We start from the raw sequence: 19,839 nt of genomic DNA on the forward strand, positions 1-19,839 counted from the left end.
CCAGAGATGGAGTGCCCACAATTTCTGAAGGCAAGCTGTTCCACTGGTTAATTGTCCTTACCGTTAGGAAGTTTCTCCTTAATTCCAGGTTGCTTCTCTCTTTGGACAGTTTCCAACCATTGTTTCTTGTCCTGCCCTCTGGTGCTTTGGAGAATAGTTTGACCCCCTGTCCTTTGTGGCAGCCCCTCAAATACTGGAATACTGCTATCGTGTCACCCTATTTCTTCTATTCTTTAGACTAGCGGCTAACCCAAGTCCTGCAGCCATTCTTCATATGTTTTAGTCTCCAGGCCTTTTGATCATTTTAGTTTATTTATTTATTTATTCGGTTTATATACCGCCCTATTCCCAAAGGACTCAGGGCGGTTTACAAGGCAAAATTTAAAAACAATCCAATATAAAAATAAAATAAAATTAAATTAAGTCTAGCCGCAAAAACTAAATCACAGTTTAAAAACATTAAACCCCTCAGTCCAGACCAGATAGCTCAAAGAGCCAGGTTTTTAGGTCCCGGCGAAATGAACGAAGGTCGGGGGCAGTCCGGAGTTCCGTTGGCAGTTGATTCCATAGGGCAGGCGCGCCCACAGAGAATGCCCTCCCCCTGTTGTTCTTCTCTGAATTTTTTCCAAGGTCTCAACATCTTTTTTTGTAGTATGGTGACCAAAATTGGTTGCAGGATTCCAGGTGTGGTCTTAGTAGGGTTTTATAAAGCGGTACTAATACTTCACGTGATCCTGATTCTTTGCCTCTGTTTACACAACCCAGGACTGTTGTTAGCTTTTTTTGGCGGCGGCTGCACACAGCTGGCTCGTAGTCAAGTGATCATTCACTAGGACTCCAAGGTCCCTCTCACAGTTACTGTTTTTGAGCCAGGTCTCACCTAATCTGCGCTTTTGATTTTTCCTGCCTAAATGTAAAACTTGGCTTTTTTCCACATTAAAATTAATTTTGTTGGGTAGGGCCCATTGTTCAAGTTTGTCAAGATCTTTTTGGATCCTGAGCTTGTCTTCTGGGGTGTTGGCTATTCCTGCCAGTTTAGTGTCATCTGCAAATTTAATTGTGTTCCTCTTCTATGACTCACACCCTGGACGGTATCCCCTTCTATGACTCACACCCTGGATGGTATGAGAGTACCGGATGGTAGGAGATATAGGAATATAGCCAGCCGTACCAACAGGCTGAAAAATAGCTTTTATCCGTGGGCTGTTAGGCTTTTAAATGGGATATAATCTCTGTGAATTTATGCAGAATTGACTTGGGAGGCCGGTGTGTGGTGTAGTTGGTTCACATGGTGTGGTAGGATGGAGGGTTTGTTGTCACTGTGTGTTGGGGGGAGAGAGCATGGGGGGGAGGCTCAGCTAATCTCAATATACACATGTTGTACTTTGACAATAAAGGTTTATTATTATATTCCCTCATCTAAGTCATTGATGAAGATATTGAAGAGTACTGGGCCTAAGATGGGGCCTTGTGGCACCACTGCTTACTTCTCTCCACGTGGATGTAGTACCACTGAGGACTACTCGCTGAGTACGGTTTGTCAGCCAGCTACATATGTATCTGGTGGTGATGTTGTTTATGCCACCTTTTTTCTAGCTTACTGAGCAGCAGGTTGTGGTCTACTTTGTCGAATGCCTTACTGAAATCCAAGTATACTATGTTCACAGCGTTTCACTGGTCTACTAATTTAGTCACTTTATCAAAGAATGAAATAAGATTGGTTTGGCATGATCTGTTTTTGACAAACCCATGCTGGCTATTAGTTATAACTTTGTTCGCTTCTAGTTGTTCGCAGATGATCTTCCCAGGTACTGATGTTAGACTGATTGGTCTGTAGTTTCCTGGGTCTGTTTCTTTTCCTTTCTTGAAGATGGAAACCACATCAGCCCTTTTCCAATCCTCAAGTATTTCTTCGGTACTCCAGGATTTTTAAAAGATGTGGTGCAATGGTTCTGAGATAACATCTGCCAGCTCCTTCAGAACTCTGGGATTAATCCCTCAGGTCCTGGTGATTTATATTCATCAAGGTCTGATAGGTGTTCTCTTACCATTTTCTTGTTTATTTTAATTTTTGTTTCTAGTTTCTCTTTTGCGGTAGGTTTTTTTGGTATGTTGGGTTATAATTTCTTGTTGTGTGAAGACTGATGCAAAGAATGAGTTAAGCAACTCTGTTTTCTCCCTATGGCCTGTTACTTCAGTGCCATCTTCTCTCTTTAGTGGACTTACACTTTCCTTTACTTTTTTCTTTATTAATACGTTGAAAGAAACTTATGTTCTGGCTGTCTGCTGATAATCAGCCTTAGTTATGTGTCCCTCTTTCCATTTTTTGTACTGGTCCTTTTTGTCATTCAGTTTGTCAAAGAGAATTTTGTGTAGCCATGCTGGTTTATTCTTGAATTTCTTGTTTTTCTTTTTCAGTGGTATTGTGCTGGACTGGGCTTTTATGATCATAGTTTTCAGAGATTCCCACATTTCTTGTGTTGTTTTCCCCTTTAGGATTTTCGTCCATGGAATCTTTCCTAGGTTCTCTCTGAGTTTGTTAAAATCAGCTCTTTTGAAGTTTAAGACTTGGGTTGGATTAATTTCTATTGCTTGTTTTTGCATTATATTGAATTTCAGCATGAAGTAGTCACTTTCACCTAAAGTTCTGGCATCTTCAACTCCCTCTATCACTTCTTTTCGATTAGTAAGAATTAGGTCCAGTATAGCTTTACTTCTTGTTCGTTTCCTCCACTTTTTGGATGATAAAGTTGTCGGCTAGGTTGGTTAAGAATCTGTTTAATCTCCTACTCGCTGCAGAGTTTGTCTCCCAGTTGATAACTGAATAGTTGAAATCTCCCATTACTACCGTGGTATACTTCCTATATACATTAGTTAACTGATTGGCAAAGAGTTCATCTATTTCTTCTGATTGGTTGGCTGGACTGTCATATACACCTATGACAATGTCACCTTTCCCCCCCTTTTATATTGACCCATTTGTAATAGAGGTTTGTAGTAGCTGCATTGTTATTTCTGATGACCTTTAATGGGCTTCTGTTGATTAAGAGAAGAAGAAGAAGTGTTAATAACGAATTGGGGCCGGGGGGGGGGTTATAGGGTGAAGATTTGCTGGTGTTACTTTAAGGGAGAGTGATAAATTGTTAATCTTCAACATACTTGCTTGGATTGAAAATGGAGGTTTCTTCATCTGTCTCGTATTTTTCTTTGTATAAGTTGTATAAGAGATTGTATGTATAATGTGTAAAAGAATCTTCAACAAAATTATTTCTTTTAAAAAAGAAGAGTGCTTTCTGAGATTTATTTCATTAGAGTAGTTAATGTATTTGTATTTTTTTAAAATTAAGAATTGCACTAGGTTGACCAAATATTTGATCATCCAGAGTTTGATAAATAATTCATATATCAAGTATAGCATTCAAACACTTAATTTTTCCAGATTGCCATTGATGGATTTTCATGCTTTAGAAAAATAGAACATGTACAGCTAGGCTGCTATCCCCTTAATAATTGCACATATATTGTAAGTTTATTAAAATTGTTTGCTGAAATAAATGTTTTTTTTCCCTATATCTGCGTTGCTGCCCATTTTGGGAGGTTGAAAATAGGAGGGATTTTACCCTCCTTGCTACTCAGAGAGACCAATTTCACTTTGACTACAGAAGAGAGCAGAATATGGTTCAAGCCCTGAAGAAATCATTGCAGGCTTACTCACACTTTGCTCATCATGGGAAGTGTAAAAGCAGCATCATCAATGCTTTATTGACTAAATTTGGCCATGATTATAACAATGATCATAACTGGAAGAGAGATTTATTATTTTACTACAACGATTCCCAAGAAGAACCGCCAAAGGAGAGAGCAGCCATCTTAGTTTATTTTGGGAAAACTGAAGTGTTTGAAACTTCCCAAAGATTCATGTCTTCCCCTGAGAATAGAAGGATATAGGGAATTTTATACCTCTGACCTTTTTCCTCTAGAAAGACGAGAGACTTTGAAGATGCAACAAAAGCTTTTCACGCAGAGCGAAGATCACTTGGGTTTTATCACCGGGAACATAGATTCATCGGGCTGGGAGAGACCTCAGAGGTCTTCTAGTCCAACCCTCAGCTCAAGGAAGGAAGACCTTATACCAGGGGTGTCGAACTCAATTTCATTGAGGGCTGCATCAGCATTGCAGTTGCCCTCAGGGGGGCGGGCGGGCGTGGCCAGGATGGGCGTGGCCTACTGGGTGGGCGTGGCCAGCTCTACATCATTGGCATCAAGGGTGCCTATGGGGGCCCGGGCAGGAGTGGGACAGATCTGAGGGTCTCTGGCAGAAGGAGGGTCTCTGGGCCAGGGCCAAGGCAGTGGGGGCCGTTCCCTTACTGTTTCCAGGATGGCTTCGCGGGCCACATGAAACCACTTCGTAGGCTGGATCCGGCCCCCGGGCCTTGTGTTTAACATGTCTGCCTTATACCATCATGGTCAAAAGGTTGTCCAATCTATTTCTGAACACGTCAAGTGATGGAACACCACAACTTGGAGAGGCAAACTATTCCATTGAATAAATTGTTCTCATTATTAGAACGCTGCTTCTCCTTACTTTTAGGTTGGATCTCTCCGTAACAAGCTTCCATCCCTTATTTCTTGTCCTGCCTTCATGGCTTTGGAGAAGAATTAGATCCCCTCTTTTCTAGGACAGCTCCTGAAGTAATGACAAGAGAGTTATCACGTCCTTCCTCCCCCCCCCACAAATCCATCCTTCTCTGCCATAGGCTAGAAATACTTCCCTCCCTCAGTCTCTTCATACGATTTAGCCTCCAGTCCCTTTATCATTTTGTCACTCCTCTCCGCACACTTTCCAGGGTTTCAGCATCTCTCTTGTATTGTGGTGACCAGAATTGTACACAGTATTCCAAATGTGGCTTCACTAATGCAATAAAGGTAAAGGTTCCCCAGCACATGCGTGCTAGTCGTTTCCGACTCTAGGGGCCGGTGCTCATCTCCGTTTCAAAGCCGAAGAGCCAGCGCTTGTCCGAGGACGTCTCCGTGGTCATGTGGCCAGCATGACTAGACGCCAAAGGCACACGGAACGCTGTTACCTTCCCACCGTAGTGGTCCCTATTTTTCTACTTGCATTTTTACGTGCTTTCGAACTGCTAGGTTGGCAGAAGCTGGGACGAGTAACGCGCTCAATCTGCTACGCGGCACTCTGGATTCGACCCGCCAAACTGCCGACCTTCTGATTGACAAGCTCAGCGTCCTGGTGATCTTGATGTTATCCCTCTTATGATGTCGTGAGCTGTGATGAACAGGAACGAGAACACGCAGATGAGGACAGACAACCCATACTTTATTTAAGCAGAAACTGTACTGAGGATTCGGAGTCACCCTGCCACAATATATAGCTAGGCACTCTGGAAGCAACCAATCAGATTGTACCCATATTTGCCGCCCAAAGTTGACCAATTGCAGGACCAGAAAACGTCCTGTCTGGGTTGCTGGAGAACTAACGGTTAATAGCCCAGTACATAATACCTCTGTTGGCGCAGTCCAAGACTGCGATGGCTTTTTTGGCAGCTCCACCTGATCTGTGGTTCGGAGGGTCTATGCGGGGGTCTCCCCTCCCCGTCCCGAGTGCCCCTCCCCCCAGGCCTAGATAATCATCCTGCTTTAAAGAGCCCTGCAGTTCTGCCCCTCCCCCCAAGAGGCGTGTTACCTTCCCACCGTAGTGGTCCCTATTTTTCTACTTGCATTTTTACGTGCTTTCGAACGCGGCACTCAGGATTCGACCCGCCAAACTGCCGACCTTCTGATCGACAAGCTCAGCGCCCTAACCCACTGAGCCACCCCGTCCCTAGTATGTTTAGGTGTGTGTTATGTATGTGTTCACTTTGAGAGCGGGCAACTAAATTTCATTTTTGGTGTGTGCCATTGTGCCCACAGTAAAAAAAAAATGACAATAAAGGTTACCTACCTACCCATCGCTTCCTCAGTGTCTTCATCGTAAGTTTCCAGATCCTTCATCATCTCTCACACTCCTCTCTGCACTCTTTCTTGTGGCCTCAGCCTCTTTTTTGGATTGCGGCGACCAGGACTGCACCCTGCATTCCAAGGGTGGCCTCACTTGTGCAATATAAACTGACATACATGTCTTCTGACCTTGATGTTACATCCCTCTGTTGATGCAGCCCAGGAGTGCATTGGCTTTTTTGTTAGCTCTACCTCAGTGGTCTTCAAACTTGGCCCTTTTATGATTTGTGGACTTCAACTCCCAGAATTCCTCAGCAAGCATGCCTGCTGAGGAATTCTGGGAGTTGCAAGTCCACAAGTCATAAAAGGGCTACGTTTGAAGAACCCTGCTCTACCTGATTCCCCACCCCACCCCGCTGCGAGGGGCTGTGGGGTCCCCCTCGGCCCAGGCCCAGAGGGAAACCCTCCCCCCTTCCGCGCTTTTCCAAATCCCGCAGTTCTGCCCCTCCCTCCTCCGCAAGACACGGAATCCATTCCCTGAGACTTTCGCTTTCCTTTTTCCCCCTTCCTCTCGCCGATTCCGCCCGGGCGTCTGCCTAGCAACAGTGACGACAGGGAAACGCTTTTTTCCCCTATTGGTTGAGTTCGCCCAATCGCCAGCTAGATGTAGATCGTTGCGCACGATGATCAAACGGGGGGCGCCTCTTTCTTCCGCCTGCCGAATTCGGGAGAGCGGGGCGCGGGCTGAGGATCGGGGTCTGGATGGCTCTGCGCTCTGCCCCCGTCTTGCTCCTGGTGTGCGTGGCGGTCGCTCTGTGGGAGAGCTGCTTTGGTGAGTCCCTTTGGGGGGGGGGTTTCCGCCCCTTTTATTTGCCAGGGAAACTTTCTCTCTCTCCTACCCCCCCCCAAAAAAAGGTTATTCCCAGAAAGAGAATCCGGATTCGGTCCTCCTTTTGGTCCTCTCCTCCTCCTCCCTCCCCTCTGGCCACTTTGAGATCGGGCACCAAAGCTCCTCTACCCCCCCCCCCGTCCTCCCGGCACACAGGAGATCGCCTCTGGGAACAAGAACAAGAGTGGGCCCTCCAGATCTCAGTCAAGTCTACCTGGGCGCCCCCCCCCCACGAGCACGGTTCTTTCCCTCCCTGAAAGTGGAGGTTGGTTGGTTGGTTGGTTGGTTGGTTGGTTGGTTGGTTGAATGAATGAATGAATGAATGAATGAATGAATGAATGAATGAATGAATTTGTATACCGCCCTATTCCCGTAGCACTCAGGGCGGTTTACAGGGCAGTTAAAACCATGAAATACAAAAATTAAAATCAATTGAAAGAATTAATTAAATTCAAGCCCCAAAAGTAAATCTAAAACCCAATTAAAATTAAAAAAAGCCCTCAGTCTGGGCCAAACAGCTCGAAGAGCCAAGTTTTCAGGTCCCGGCAAAATGAGCGAAGGTCGGGGGGCAGTCCTAAGTTCCGTAGGTAGTTGGTTCCATAGGCAGGCGCACCCACAGAGAACGCCCTTCCCCTGGGAATCACCCGCCGGCATTCATTAACCGGCGGTACCCTGAGAAGGCCCTCCCTGTGGGAGCGCACAGGATGATGGGAAGATGATGCCGGCAGCAGGTGTTCCCTTAGATAGGTTGTCGTTCAGCGGAGTTTGCACGTGACCAGGTCAGTTCACACACTTGCTGGGCTGCCTTCGCACATTCTCCCTCCGCCCGGGTCGCCACTTTCCTGACTTTGGCTGGGATTTGTGGGCTCGCTGTGGCTTCGGGTGCTGGGAGGACTTGGCTTGTTTCTCGACTTGGTTGCCTGCATTGGCCGAGACTTGTGCCCTGTGAATGCGGCAGTAGAAGAGTGTGTTTGTGTGTGGGGGGGGGCTTCCACCCTCTTTTATCTGCCTGGGAAACTTTCTTTTCCCCCCCACCCCCCGAAAAAAGGTTATTCCCAGAAATAACTTTCTCTCTCTCCTACCCCCCCCCAAAAAAAGGTTATTCCCAGAAAGAGAATTCTGATTCGGTCCTCCTTTTGGTCCGCTCCTCCTCCTCCTCCCTCCCCTCTGGCCACTTTGAGATCGGGCACCAAAGCTCCTCTACCCACCCACCCCCTGTCCTCCCGGCACACAGGAGATCGCCTCTGGGAACAAGAACAAGAGTGGGCCCTCCAGATCTCAGTCAAGTCTACCTGGGCACCCCCCCCCCCCGAGCACGGTTCTTTCCCTCCCTGAAAGTGGAGGTTGGTTGGTTGGTTGGTTGAATGAATGAATGAATGAATGAATGAATGAATGAATGAATGAATTTGTATACCGCCCTATTCCCGTAGCACTCAGGGCGGTTTACAGGGCAGTTAAAACCATGAAATACAAAAATTAAAATCAATTAAAACAATTAATTAAATTCAAGCCCCAAAAGTAAATCTAAAACGCAATTAAAATTAAGAAAACCCTCAGTCTGGACCAAACAGCTCGAAGAGCGAAGTTTTCAGGTCCCGGCGAAATGAGTGAAGGTTGGGGTCAATCCTAAGCTCCGTAGGTAGTTGGTTCCATAGGGCAGGCGCACCCTTCCCCTGGGAATAACCCGCCGGCATTCATTAACCGGCGGTACCCTGAGAAGGCCCTCCCTGTGGGAGCTCACAGGACAATGGGAAGATGTTCCCATCCCAGGTGTTCCCTTAGATAGGTTGTCGTTCAGCGGAGTTTGCACATGACCAGGTCAGTTCACACACTTGCTGGGCTGCCTTCGCACATTCCCCCTCCGCCTCTTTCCTGACTTTGGCTGGGATATGTGGGCTTGCTGGGGCTTCGGGTGCTGGGACGACTTGGTTTGTTTCTCGACTCGGTTGCCTGCATTGGCAGAGACTTCTGCCCTGTGAATGCGGCAGTAGAAGAGTGTGTTTGTGTGTGGGGGGGGCTTCCGCCCTCTTTTATCTGCCTGGGAAACTTTCTTTTCCCCCCCCACCCCCCCAAAAAAAAGGTTATTCCCAGAAAGAGTATCCTGATTCGGTCCTCTTTCTAGTCTGCTCCCCCTCCGCCCCCCTCTGGCCACTTTGAGATCAGGCCTGAAAACTGGGAATGGGAATCTGCCTTTCTTTGGGCTGGCAATAGTGCAGGATCCGGGTCGAAAGAGGGCAAGTTTCAGAGAAAGCGAAGGAAGTAATAAATCTGGCGCCTCTCTAGCCCCCTCCCCCCACCGGGAATCCCGGTTTCAGACCCGTAGTGGGGTTGCTGCAATGAGGAAATCCTGGGGTAGTCACGGATTTTCTGTGGAATAAAAATAGCAGTGCAGCTTAGACTTATATACCGCAGGGCTTCAAGGCCATGGTCTTCCCACTTGCAATGTATGGTAGTGAAAGTTGGACCATAAAAAAGGCTGAGTGCCAAAGAATTGAGGCCTTTGAACTGTGGTGCTGGAGAAGACTCCTGCGAGTCCCTTGGACTGCAAGGTGATCAAACTGGTCAGTCCTAGAGGAGATCAACCCTGACTGCTCTTTAGAAGGCCAGATCCTGAAGCTGAAACTCAAATCCTTTGGCCACCTAATGAGAAGGAAGGACTCACTGGAGAAGAGCCTAATGCTGGGAAAGGTTGAGGGCAAGAGAAGAAGGGGACGACAGAGAATGAGGTGGCCGGATGGAGTCACTGAAGCAGTAGGTGTGAGCTTAAATGGACTCCAGAAGATGATAGAGGACAGGAAGGCCTGGAGGAACGTTGTCCATAGGGTCGCGATGGGTCGGACATGACTTCACAGCTAACAACAACAACAACAAGGGCTTCACGGCCCTCTCTGAGCAGTGTGCAGAGTCAGCATTCTGCCCCCAACAATCTGGGTCCTCAGTTTACTGACCTCGGACGGACGGAAGGCTGAGTCAACCTTGAGGCCGGTGGGGATCGAACTCCTGACTGTGAGCAGATTTAGCCTGCAATGCTGCATTGTTAACCTCTGCACAAACCATGCCTCAAGGTATGAGTGGGGAGCCCCACTGAGTCCCGGGTTCAAGGCCAATTCCTGTCCAGATGCCTGAACTCTGGGACGGGAGGGGGAATTTCCAACCGGGGAGGGGGGATGTTGAGTGAAGAGGAAGATGTGGGGAAGGGGCCTACGTGGCTTCATTGCTGCTCCCTTCACTTCCCCCCTCCCTACGTATCTCCTTGGCAGTCGGCTTGGGTTTCCCTTAAGGATCCCGGGGTCTCTGGTCTCTCCCACTCCATCCCCCATTTTATAAAAATCTCCCCTAAAATCTGCAGCTGTTAATCGTCCACGTTGGCTTACGGTGATGTGGGAATGTTTTTTTCTCCTGTGAATGGAAAATGGGGTTTCCTGCTGCTTTTGAGCTTCTGGGGGTGACCAGATGGGGTTTCCTGCTGCGTTTGAGCTTCTGGGGGTGGAATCCCCCCCCCTTTACCTCTCGGCGACTGCGGCATCCTTGGGGCAGACTGAGCAATGCAGAAGAAGGTTTGAGGGAGGCCTTGCTGGAATGTGGCGGCGGGGGGGGGGGAGAAACACAAGCTTGGGGGACCTGCTCTCTCTTTGGTCCTGCTTTCCTTTCTCTTCCTCTCTTACCCCCAAGCTCTCTGCCCCACAAGACTTCAGACCTCCAGAAGCTGCTCCTTTGTATCTCAGTGGTCCCCTTTCCACCCTCTGTCTCCATCATCTCCCCCTTCCTTTCCCCCTTCCTCCTCCGCCCCCAGCTCTCCTCCTCCTCCTCTTCTCCTGCTTCTCCTCCTCCTCCTCCTCCTCCTCTTCCTCCTCCTCCTCCTCCTCCTCCTCCTCCTCCTCCTCCTCTTCTTCTTCTTCTTCTTCTTCTTCTTCTTCTTCTTCTTCTTCTTCTTCTTCTTCTTCTTCTTCTTCTTCTTCTTCTTCTTCTTCTTCTTCTTCTTCTTCTTCCCCTTCCCCTTCTCCTTCTCCTTCACCACCACCTCCTCCTCCTCCTTCACCACCACCACCTCCTCCTCCTCCTCCTCTTCTTCTTCTTCTTCTTCTTCTTCTTCTTCTTCTTCTTCTTCTTCTTCTTCTTCTTCTTCTTCTTCTTCTTCTTCTTCTTTTTCTTCTTCTTCTTCTTCTTCTTCTTCTTCTTCTTCTTCTTCTTCTTCTCCTTCTCCTTCTCCTCCTCCTCCTCCTCCTCCTCCTCCTCCTCCTCCTCCTCCTTCTTCCTTCTTCCTTCTTCCTTCTTTCCCCTCAGAGCCTCAGATTGGAGCCGCCATAGGATCTGGGTCCCTCAGCTGAAGCCCCCTAACTCTGCCCCTCTGGGTCCCTTCCAGGCGCCTCCTCGCACTCCCTGAAGTATTTTGTCACCTCCATCTCGGAGCCCAGTCAGGGGCAGCCTGACTATGTCATTGTGGGGGACGTGGACGGTCAGGTCTTCAGTTCCTATGATAGTAACAGCCGGAGGATGGAGCCTCGAGTCTCCTGGATGGAGAAGGTGGGGAAGGAGGACCCCCAGTACTGGGACAGGAACACCCAGATGGCACGTGAGGAAGAGGAGGTGTTCAGAAGAGATCTGGTGATTGCCAGGACTCGCTACAATCAGAGCAAAGGTGAGCGATGGGTCGGGTGGCTCCTCCTGCCCCATATTCCCCTCACCAGGAACCTGAGGGGTGGGGAAATGGGGTCCCTTCAAAGGGAAAGGCTGCTTCCACACATTTTAAAATGTTTGTAACATGTTTATTCTTTTTTCCCTCCCAAATTAATATAAGATTAATTTTAATCTTCATTAAACTTCAGTCCTCATTTAATCTTCATATTCACTTCGATATGAGCCAGCAGTGTACGGCAGCAGCCAAGAAAGCTAACACAATCCTGGGTTGTATAAATAGAAGCATAGAATCAAAATCACGCGAAGTATTAGTATCACTTTATAAATCCCTAGTATGATCACACCTGGACTACTCGCACCAGTTTTGGTCACCACACTACCAAAAAAAAAAAAAAGATGTTGAGACCTTGGAAAAAGTTCAGAGAAGAGCAACTAAGATGATTAAAAACCTGGAGACTAAAATGTATGAAGAATAGTTGCAGGATTGGGGTGTGGCTGGGTGTGGCTAGTCTGGAGAAAAGAAAGTCTAGGTGGGACATGACAGCAGTATTCCAGTATTTGAGCGGCTGCCACAAAAAGGAGGGGGGTCGACTTATTTTCCAAAGCACCAGAAGGCAAGACAAGAAACAATGGATGGAAAATAATCAAGGAGAGAAGCAACCCGGAATTAAGGAGAAACTTCCTGACAGTTAGAACAACTAACCAGTGAAACAACCTGCCTCCAGAAGTGGTGAATGCTCCAACACTGGAAGTTTTTAAGAAGAGACTGGACAGCCACTAGTCTGAAAGGGTACAGGGTCTCCTGCTTGAGCAGGGGGCTGGACTAGAAGACCTCTAAGGTCCCTTCCAGCTCTATTCTGTTCTAAGATTGTCTTTGCCTCCATAGGTAAAGCTAAAGGTTCCCCCGCCCATGCGTGCTAGTCATTTCCAACTCTAGGGGCCTGTGATCATCTCCGTTTCAAAGCCGAAGAGCCAGCGCTTGTCCGAGGACGTCTCTGTGGTCATGTGGCCGGCATGACTAGACGCCAAAGGCGCACGGAACACTGTTACCTTCCCACCGTAGTGGTCCCTATTTTTATATTTGCATTTTTACGTGCTTTCGAACTGCTAGGTTGGCAGAAGCTGGGACGAGTAACAGGTGCTCACTCTGCTACGCGGCACTCGGGATTTGGCCCGCCAAACTGCCAACCTTCTGATCGACAAGCTCAGCGTCCTAACCTACTGAGTCACCGCGTCCCTTTTCTGCCAATTGCAGTTAATAACAACAGTTAAAGTTATCTATCTGTCTACATTGATATTGATATAAACAGAGGAAAAGGATGATAGATCCTCCCCCTCAAAAAAAAAAGTAAATGGATCCTGAGGAGATCCTGGGGAAAGCAAGTCCTCGTCCTTCTGTCCGTTTCCACCCCAGAGAAATGAGGGATCAATTGCAGATCCTCCTGGGGAAACTAGATCCCTTTCCTTCACCCCCTTTTTGGAGGGACGAGTGGGGCCCCAAACACCAGGAGCTTCTTCTCATCCTCCATTTGGAAGGAGAGGCCAGGAGGCCAAATGGGGTGGGGGCTCTTGGAGCGGGGGGGGGGCCACAGGGCTGTTTCCAGGATCCTCCCAATCTTGAGGGGGCTTCTTTTCCCTGGAGGAAATGGGAGTGTCTGTCAGTGTCTCCCTCCAGCGTCAAAGCACCTGCAGGGAGGGGGTGTCTCTATCTACCTTGAGGACCACCCCCCCATAACCATCATCTTGCTCCTATTTCAGGCCTTCACACATGGCAGAGAATGGTCGGCTGTGAGCTCCGGGGAGACGGGAGCAAAGGAGCGTATCAACAATACGGCTACGACGGGAGGACCTTTCTCACCTTCGACAAGGAGACCCTCACCTGGGTGGCTCCCGACCCCCAGGCCCGGATCACCCAGAGGAAATGGGACGCTATTCCAGGATATAATCAGAGAAGGAAGACCTACCTGGAGGAAGTCTGCATCAAGTGGCTGGAGAAGCACCTGTCCCATGGGAAGAAGACGCTGCTCAGGACAGGTGAGCCTCTGGATCCAGGCTGGACTTTTCTCCTTTTGTGGCTGGATTTCTTGGACATGGTTGTCCTCTTTGGGTGCCTGGTCTAGAGCCTGTTTGCGTTGGTGAGAATCCTCCTCCTCTCCTTCCAGAATCTCTCCAAGCCCTGTTGGGTTCCCCCTTGCCAGGCCGCCATTCAATGGACCAGGAAACGCAGGCTCTGCCTGGTGGCTGTCTGGGTGGATCAGGCAGCAAAAGCACTCAGGGGTGTCCTCTTCACAAGCACAAGGAGGAGACGGGCATTTTGGGTTCTTCAGGGAAACCCCCATTAGTCAAACTGTAGCCAAGTGTGAGGGGCTCCCTTAATTTCCCCCCATTAACTCTCCTTCCCCCCACATCCCACAGGGGGCTCCCTGCCCTGCACCTGATGATGCATCTCTAACACCCTCCACTAGGCGGCTTCACTTCTACCATTAATAAGAGATCATCAGTGCCCCTGTTTGGGCCAAAGAGGCTATGGTGAGGCGTTCTTACCTTCCCAGGGGGGAAAGAAAGCCCCCAAATTTCTATGGATAAACCTCAAACCTATCCCTGCAATTCTGACATAGCGAGCCTTTCCTCAGAACAACCCCCTCCCCACCAACAGGAACACCCCCTCATATTATAATTGTTTCCTGTGATTATTGTTACTGTTATTGTTTTCCCTTCTAGATTACTCCTCCTCCTTCCACCTCCCCCCCCCCCCGATTAACCCCTTCCCCTCTGGGTTCCTTGATCTCTCTAGGATCAGCTGGGTGAGATCAAGATGGATTAGGGCAGGGGTGTCAAACTGCCGGCCCACGGGCTGGATGCGTCATGCCGAAAGTGCGCTCACCCAATTGCCGGCAATGGGAAAAAAGTTGCGATAGGTCACAACACATCATGTCACATTGCGAGTTTGACATCCCTGCATTAGGGAATAACCCCCCCCTACAATAACCAGCATCCCCTTCCTGCTCTGTCTCTCTCTCTCTCCCCAACCCCCCATGGGTTTCACCTCTCTCTCTGCCTCCCTTTGATAGGCAGAATCTCTTTTCCAAATTAACCAGGGTGAGAGTCCAAAACTCCTTTTTGCTATGATTCTGGCTTTCCTCCTCTTGAAATTGGGGTCGTGTCCCTTGCAAAGAGGCCTGGAGCTGCCTCAGATTCAGGGGTGCAGAAGAAAACCACAAAAGTAGGGAGAAACTTCTGTGTTGTTGTTGTCGTTGTCTTGAAAGGGAACTTAAAAGAGCAGCTCCACATTCCCTCTCCTGAAGGGAGCAGCCCGAGATCGCTCAGAGTTCAAAGCAGCCAGAGAAGAATTTCCTTGGACCCTCAATTTGCTGCTGGAGGTTTTTCAGGCTGAGTCCCTGGGAAGGACTCAAAATCCAGGAGTTCTTGTGGTTGAGCATTTTTCCAGATCTGGAACATGTCCTAAAACTCTTGGGGACGCTGCAGGTGTGGAGTGGCAAGTAGTGGGAGATTTTCCTGCCCCCCCCCAAGTTTCCCATCCACCTTCCAGGCTCTGGAGGGGTTCAGAGTTAATTCTGGGGGTGCCGTTTCTGCAGAGCCCCCAGAGGTGATGGTGAGCAGAAAGACGGAGGTGGAGGATGGGATGGAGACGCACGTCTGCCGCCTGGATGGCTTCTACCCCAGGGAGATCGATGCCTCCTGGAGGAGGGACGGGGAAGAATGGCTGCAGGACACCTTCCGTGGCTCTGTGGCCCCCAACGCAGATGGGACCTTCCACGCCTGGCTCAGCATCCAGATCGATCCCAAGGAGAGGGGCCGCTATCGGTGCCACGTGGAGCACGACGGCCTGGAGGAGTCTCTGGACATGGCCCTGGAGGGTGAGAGGCTGCAGGGAGGGAAAGGCTGGGCTCTTTGGCAGGCTGGAGGGTTGTGGGAGGGAAATCTCTGTTTTGTACCAGCCTGCTACCGGCCCTGCAGAAAAGGTAGGAACAACCCCTTTTACAAGAAGGCAAGAGGCTGGAACTAAGCCTGCCAAATTTATGGACACAAAAGCAAACAGAACAAGACACGAACCATGAAACAGGAGCTATTCAAACGGTTGCCTTCAGCAAACCAGCCCTCCCACGCATTCCCCTTTTAAACAGTTCAGCGCGTGGCTTCTCTCTGCCTCCTTCCGAGGTGCCCCATTGCCTTCCTCTGTTTACTACTGATTGACTGCCTCCTGCGTCGGGCGTCCTTGAACAGGGCCAGCTGTGGGTCATCTTCATCCACGCTGTCAGGCTCACACAGCTGGGTCTGCGTCGTAACCAGGTGGGAGGGGCCTGGCTGAGGGCTCTCATCAGCAAGCTCTCCAACACCTTCAGCAACCTCTCCAACACCCCCCTCCTCGTCCTCTGAATCATCCGACCCAACTGCCGAACCCACAGGCTGACCCTGAATCACAACAATCTCACCCCCAGATGTGAGCATACCTGAGCCTTTGGTTTTTCCCCCATGTTTGAGGTTGGTGTACCTGCAGGGAACAATAAATAGAATTGGCTTCAGGCTGCCCAATTCCACTCAGTCATGTCATATAGGGTCCACCTATAAATAGAACAAAATCTGTTAACACATTTTGTTTATATTATTGTGTTTGTGAAGTTTTTATTTTGTAAGTTGCCGAGAGTCACAAGGTTGCAAAAGGCTATTTTTGAGCTGAAGAGCTAAAGCTGAATTCAGTTGCCTTCATGCAGCGACACGAGGACACGTCCTCTAAAAAATGATTATCAAGGCGTCTTCATGCTACAGTTAGAGGGACACAAAAATGACCCCGTGGAGTTTTTAATTTGGGGAATTTCCAGCTTTTGCTGCTGGAGGATTGTTTGAGGTTCTCCTTCAATTATCTGCTCTTCCTCCCAATTCAGAGCCAAAATCCAACCTGGAGCTCATCATCGGCTGCGTTGTGGCTGGCCTTGTCCTGATGATGTGTGCGATTGTTGGGATCTTGGTATTTCTTAGTAAGTATCTTCTTTTCTAGGTGATGGAAGGAAGATGGGGAGGTTCGTCCTGAGTCTCTCCCTTTGGGGAGCTTCTTCTAGGATTCCTCCTGTCCTGTTTTCCCAGCCCTCTTGGGGGAGCATCTGAGATCTCGGCCTCTTGCTGGGACTCCAGTCTCGATTCAGCTGAGTCTGAGGTTGGGACAATCTTGTCTTCTTCTGAGTTGAGAAGAGGCATCAGACTTCCGTCCCTTTCAAGGTCTTTGGTCAAAGAGCAGCAGAGAAGGATTTCCATGAAAATCTTCCTCCCCTCCCAGCTGCTGCTGCTTCCCCCATTTCTCCTCCATCCATCTCAGAGGCAGCAGGTCTCTCTTGGGGCAAATCAGGAGATACATTTGCATTTTGAAGATCTTTGTGTCTTTGTTAGTGGGTCAAATTGACTGTGAAATATCTCCTGGGGTTCTTCCTCTTGCAGAGACAGAGATTGGATGATCTCTGGGGGATTCTTGTGACCTTTCACTGATTTTTGTCTTTGCAGAGAGACGTCAAGATGGCCACAGAGCGGCACCGAGTGAGTGAATTGTCCTCTTTACATGTAATCTCCAACTCAGAGCAGGGACCAGAGGCACCATCATTTGAAGGGTGTGTGTGTGTGTGTGTGTGTATTGGTTTAAACACAAAAGAATCTCATGGAGCTGTAGAGTTGTGCTATCTTCCTCTTCCTCAAGAACTAATCTGGGGAATGAGGGTTCTTTTTTTATAACAGCCAGGCTGTAGTCCTCAAGGAGAAACATCTGGAACAGGGAAGCTTCCAGAAGGTGAGAAGACCCAGCTGGTGGAAGGTCTCTCTGAGTGAGAAGCTGCCCTGTTTCCCAAGTGGGCAGGAAGGAAAGGTTTGGCGAAATGAGAGTCAGAAGCTCCACAAAATTAGGGATCGAAAGGGGGGAAATTTTGAGAGAAAAGGAGCTGTGGGGGACACCGACTGGATTTCCTCTTCTATTTCCTCTACCGGAAGACTCTGTAAGCATGAACTAGTTGAAAAAAGAGACTTTGGATCCATCTGTATGCTCAGGTCAGCTGTGTCTTCTGAATGCAGAATCACTGTTGTGATTCAGGGTCAGCCTGTGGGTTCGGCAGTTGGGTCGGACAATTCAGAGGACGAGGAGGGGGGGTGTTGGAGAGCTTGCTGAGGATAGTATTGAGGCTCCACAGAGCCCTCAGCCAGGCCCCTCCCATCTGGTTACGACGCAGACCCAGCTGTGTGAACCTGACAGCGTGGATGAAGATGACCCACAGCTGGCCCTGTTCAAGGACGCCCGACGCAGGAGGCAGTCAAGCAGGAGTAAACAGAGGAAGGCAATGGGGCACCTCGGAAGGAGGCAGAGAGAAGCCACGCCCTGAACTGTTTAAAAGGGGAATGTGTGGGAGGGCTGGTTTGCTGAAGGCAACCGTTTGAATAGCTCCTGTTTCATGTTTCATGTCTTCTCTTGTTCTGTTTGCTTTTGTGTTCATAAATTTGGCAGGCTTAGTTCCAGCCTCTTGCCTTCTTGTAAAGGGGTTGTCCCTGCCTTATCTGCAGGGCCGGTAGTAGGCTGGTACAGAACAATAGCTGAATATTGCTCCGTGTGGATAGAGATATAAATTTTAAGAACTCAGAAACTTAAATCCAAAAACTTTTCCATATAACAATATTATCTCCATCAGGTCTACAACCGAGTGAGTCGGTTGACTTAATGCAGGGGTGTCAAACTCAATTTCATTGAGGGCCGCATCAGCATTGTGGTTGCCCTCAGGGGGCCGGGTGGGTATGGCCTGGGTGGGCGTGGCCTACTGGGTGGGCGTGGCTAGAGTGCGTATGGCCTACTGGGTGGGCGTGGCCAGCTCTACATCATTCGCATCAAGGGTGCCTATGGGGGCCTGGGCAGGAGTGGGACAGATCTAGGGGTCTCTGGTAGGAGGGTCTCTGGGCCAGGGCCAAGGCAGTGGGGGCTGTTCCATCACTGTTTCCAGGATGGCTTCGCGGACCACATGAAACCGCTTTGCAGGCCGGATCTGGCCCCCGGGCCTTGTGTTTGACATGTCTGGCCTAGCTGACTGGAAGATCCTTCTAACTGAGAAGCTTTCCAACTAATAGATAAAAGAGTTGGAAGGGACCTTGGAGGTCTTCTAGCCCAGGGCTTTTCAACTTTTTCACCCCATTGTACCACTTTTAGGATATGGCAACATCCGAGTACCACCAGTCGCCTAGCAAGGTGTCAGAAACTTGATGACCAAAAAAAAAGGAAAAAATGTAAGTCCTCAACTTACAACAGTTAGTTTAGTGACTGTTCAGAAGTTACAATGGCACTGTAACAAGACACCTGCCTGCCTGCCCAGTGGCGCTCTTCCTCCTGTCCGAGGTTTTCATTGTGGTGAGCATTTCTGTTGAGGATTGGCAGTGGGGGTGGGAGGTGTTTGGTTTTTATTCCTCCCCCCCTCTGCTGGGTGGTTGCAGCAGGTTTTGGTCACTTCACGTGACCCTGGGACACTGTGACCGTCATAAATATGAATCAGTTGCCAAGCATCTGAATGTAAATCACAAGACCCTGGAAATGCTGCAACATTCCAGCTGATCGCGCTTCTTCTGGGCTCAGCAGAAGCTCCAGGATTAGCCCCAAGCTCCATCTGGATCCTGGCGCTGATACTGGCGCTTCCGCTGAGCCCTGAAAACCCTGCAACTCCAGCCGTCTCTCGCTCAGGCTTGTGCGGTGCTGCCACCGGTTCAGCTCATTCTCCTCCCCCGCTACCACTTTTCTAGGATGGTCGGGTACCACCTGCCAGGTGCCAATGTACCACAGGTGGGGGTGTTGAAGACCTTGCTGAGGGGGTTGAAGATCTTGCTGATGAGAGCCCTCAGTCAGGCCCCTCCCACTTGGTCACCACAGAGACCCAGCTGTGTGAGCCTGACAGCATGGATGAAGATGACCCACAGCTGGCCCTGTTCAAGGACGCCTGACGCAGGAGGCAGTCAATTAGGAGTAAACAGAGGAAGGCAATGGGGCTTCTCGGAAGGAGGCAGAGAGAAGCCACGCCCTGAACTCTATATAAGGGGAATGTGTGGGGAGGGCTGGTTTGCTGAAGGCAACCGCTTGGATAGTTCGTGTTTCTTAAAGCTCCTGTTTCTTGGTTCGTGTCTTGTTTGTTTTTGTAGCTATAAATTTGGCAGGCGTAATTCCAGCCTCTTGCCGTTTGTAAAGGGGTTGTCCCTGCCTTTTCTGCAGGGCCGGTAGCAGGCTGGTACAGAACACTTAGACGCTTAGCAAGACACCTGTGACCTGTGCTAGAGACAAGGTTGCAAGATATTTAGCTATAATTTAGCATCGCAAAGGGGGGCTAGGGATG

The 19,839-nt window shown here is 49.2% G+C and overlaps 1 protein-coding gene across 1 annotated transcript; it reads left to right on the forward strand.

Annotated features, from left to right (window-relative positions):
• Nucleotides 1–6,717: 6,717 nt before the first annotated feature.
• On the forward strand, nt 6,718–17,314 carry LOC310634724 (major histocompatibility complex class I-related gene protein-like; the record flags this gene model as incomplete). The annotated part of the gene is made up of 7 exons (XM_083353257.1): nt 6,718–6,787; nt 11,208–11,483; nt 13,241–13,516; nt 15,079–15,360; nt 16,387–16,469; nt 16,997–17,029; nt 17,225–17,314. The coding sequence occupies 7 exons, from the start codon at nt 6,718–6,720 to the stop codon at nt 17,312–17,314; spliced, it is 1,110 nt and encodes a 369-aa protein (XP_083209383.1).
• Between the last annotated feature and the right edge of the window lie 2,525 nt (nt 17,315–19,839).

This window comes from Vipera ursinii (assembly GCF_947247035.1).
Source record: "Vipera ursinii genome assembly, chromosome: 2".
Taxonomy (NCBI): domain Eukaryota; kingdom Metazoa; phylum Chordata; class Lepidosauria; order Squamata; family Viperidae; genus Vipera; species Vipera ursinii.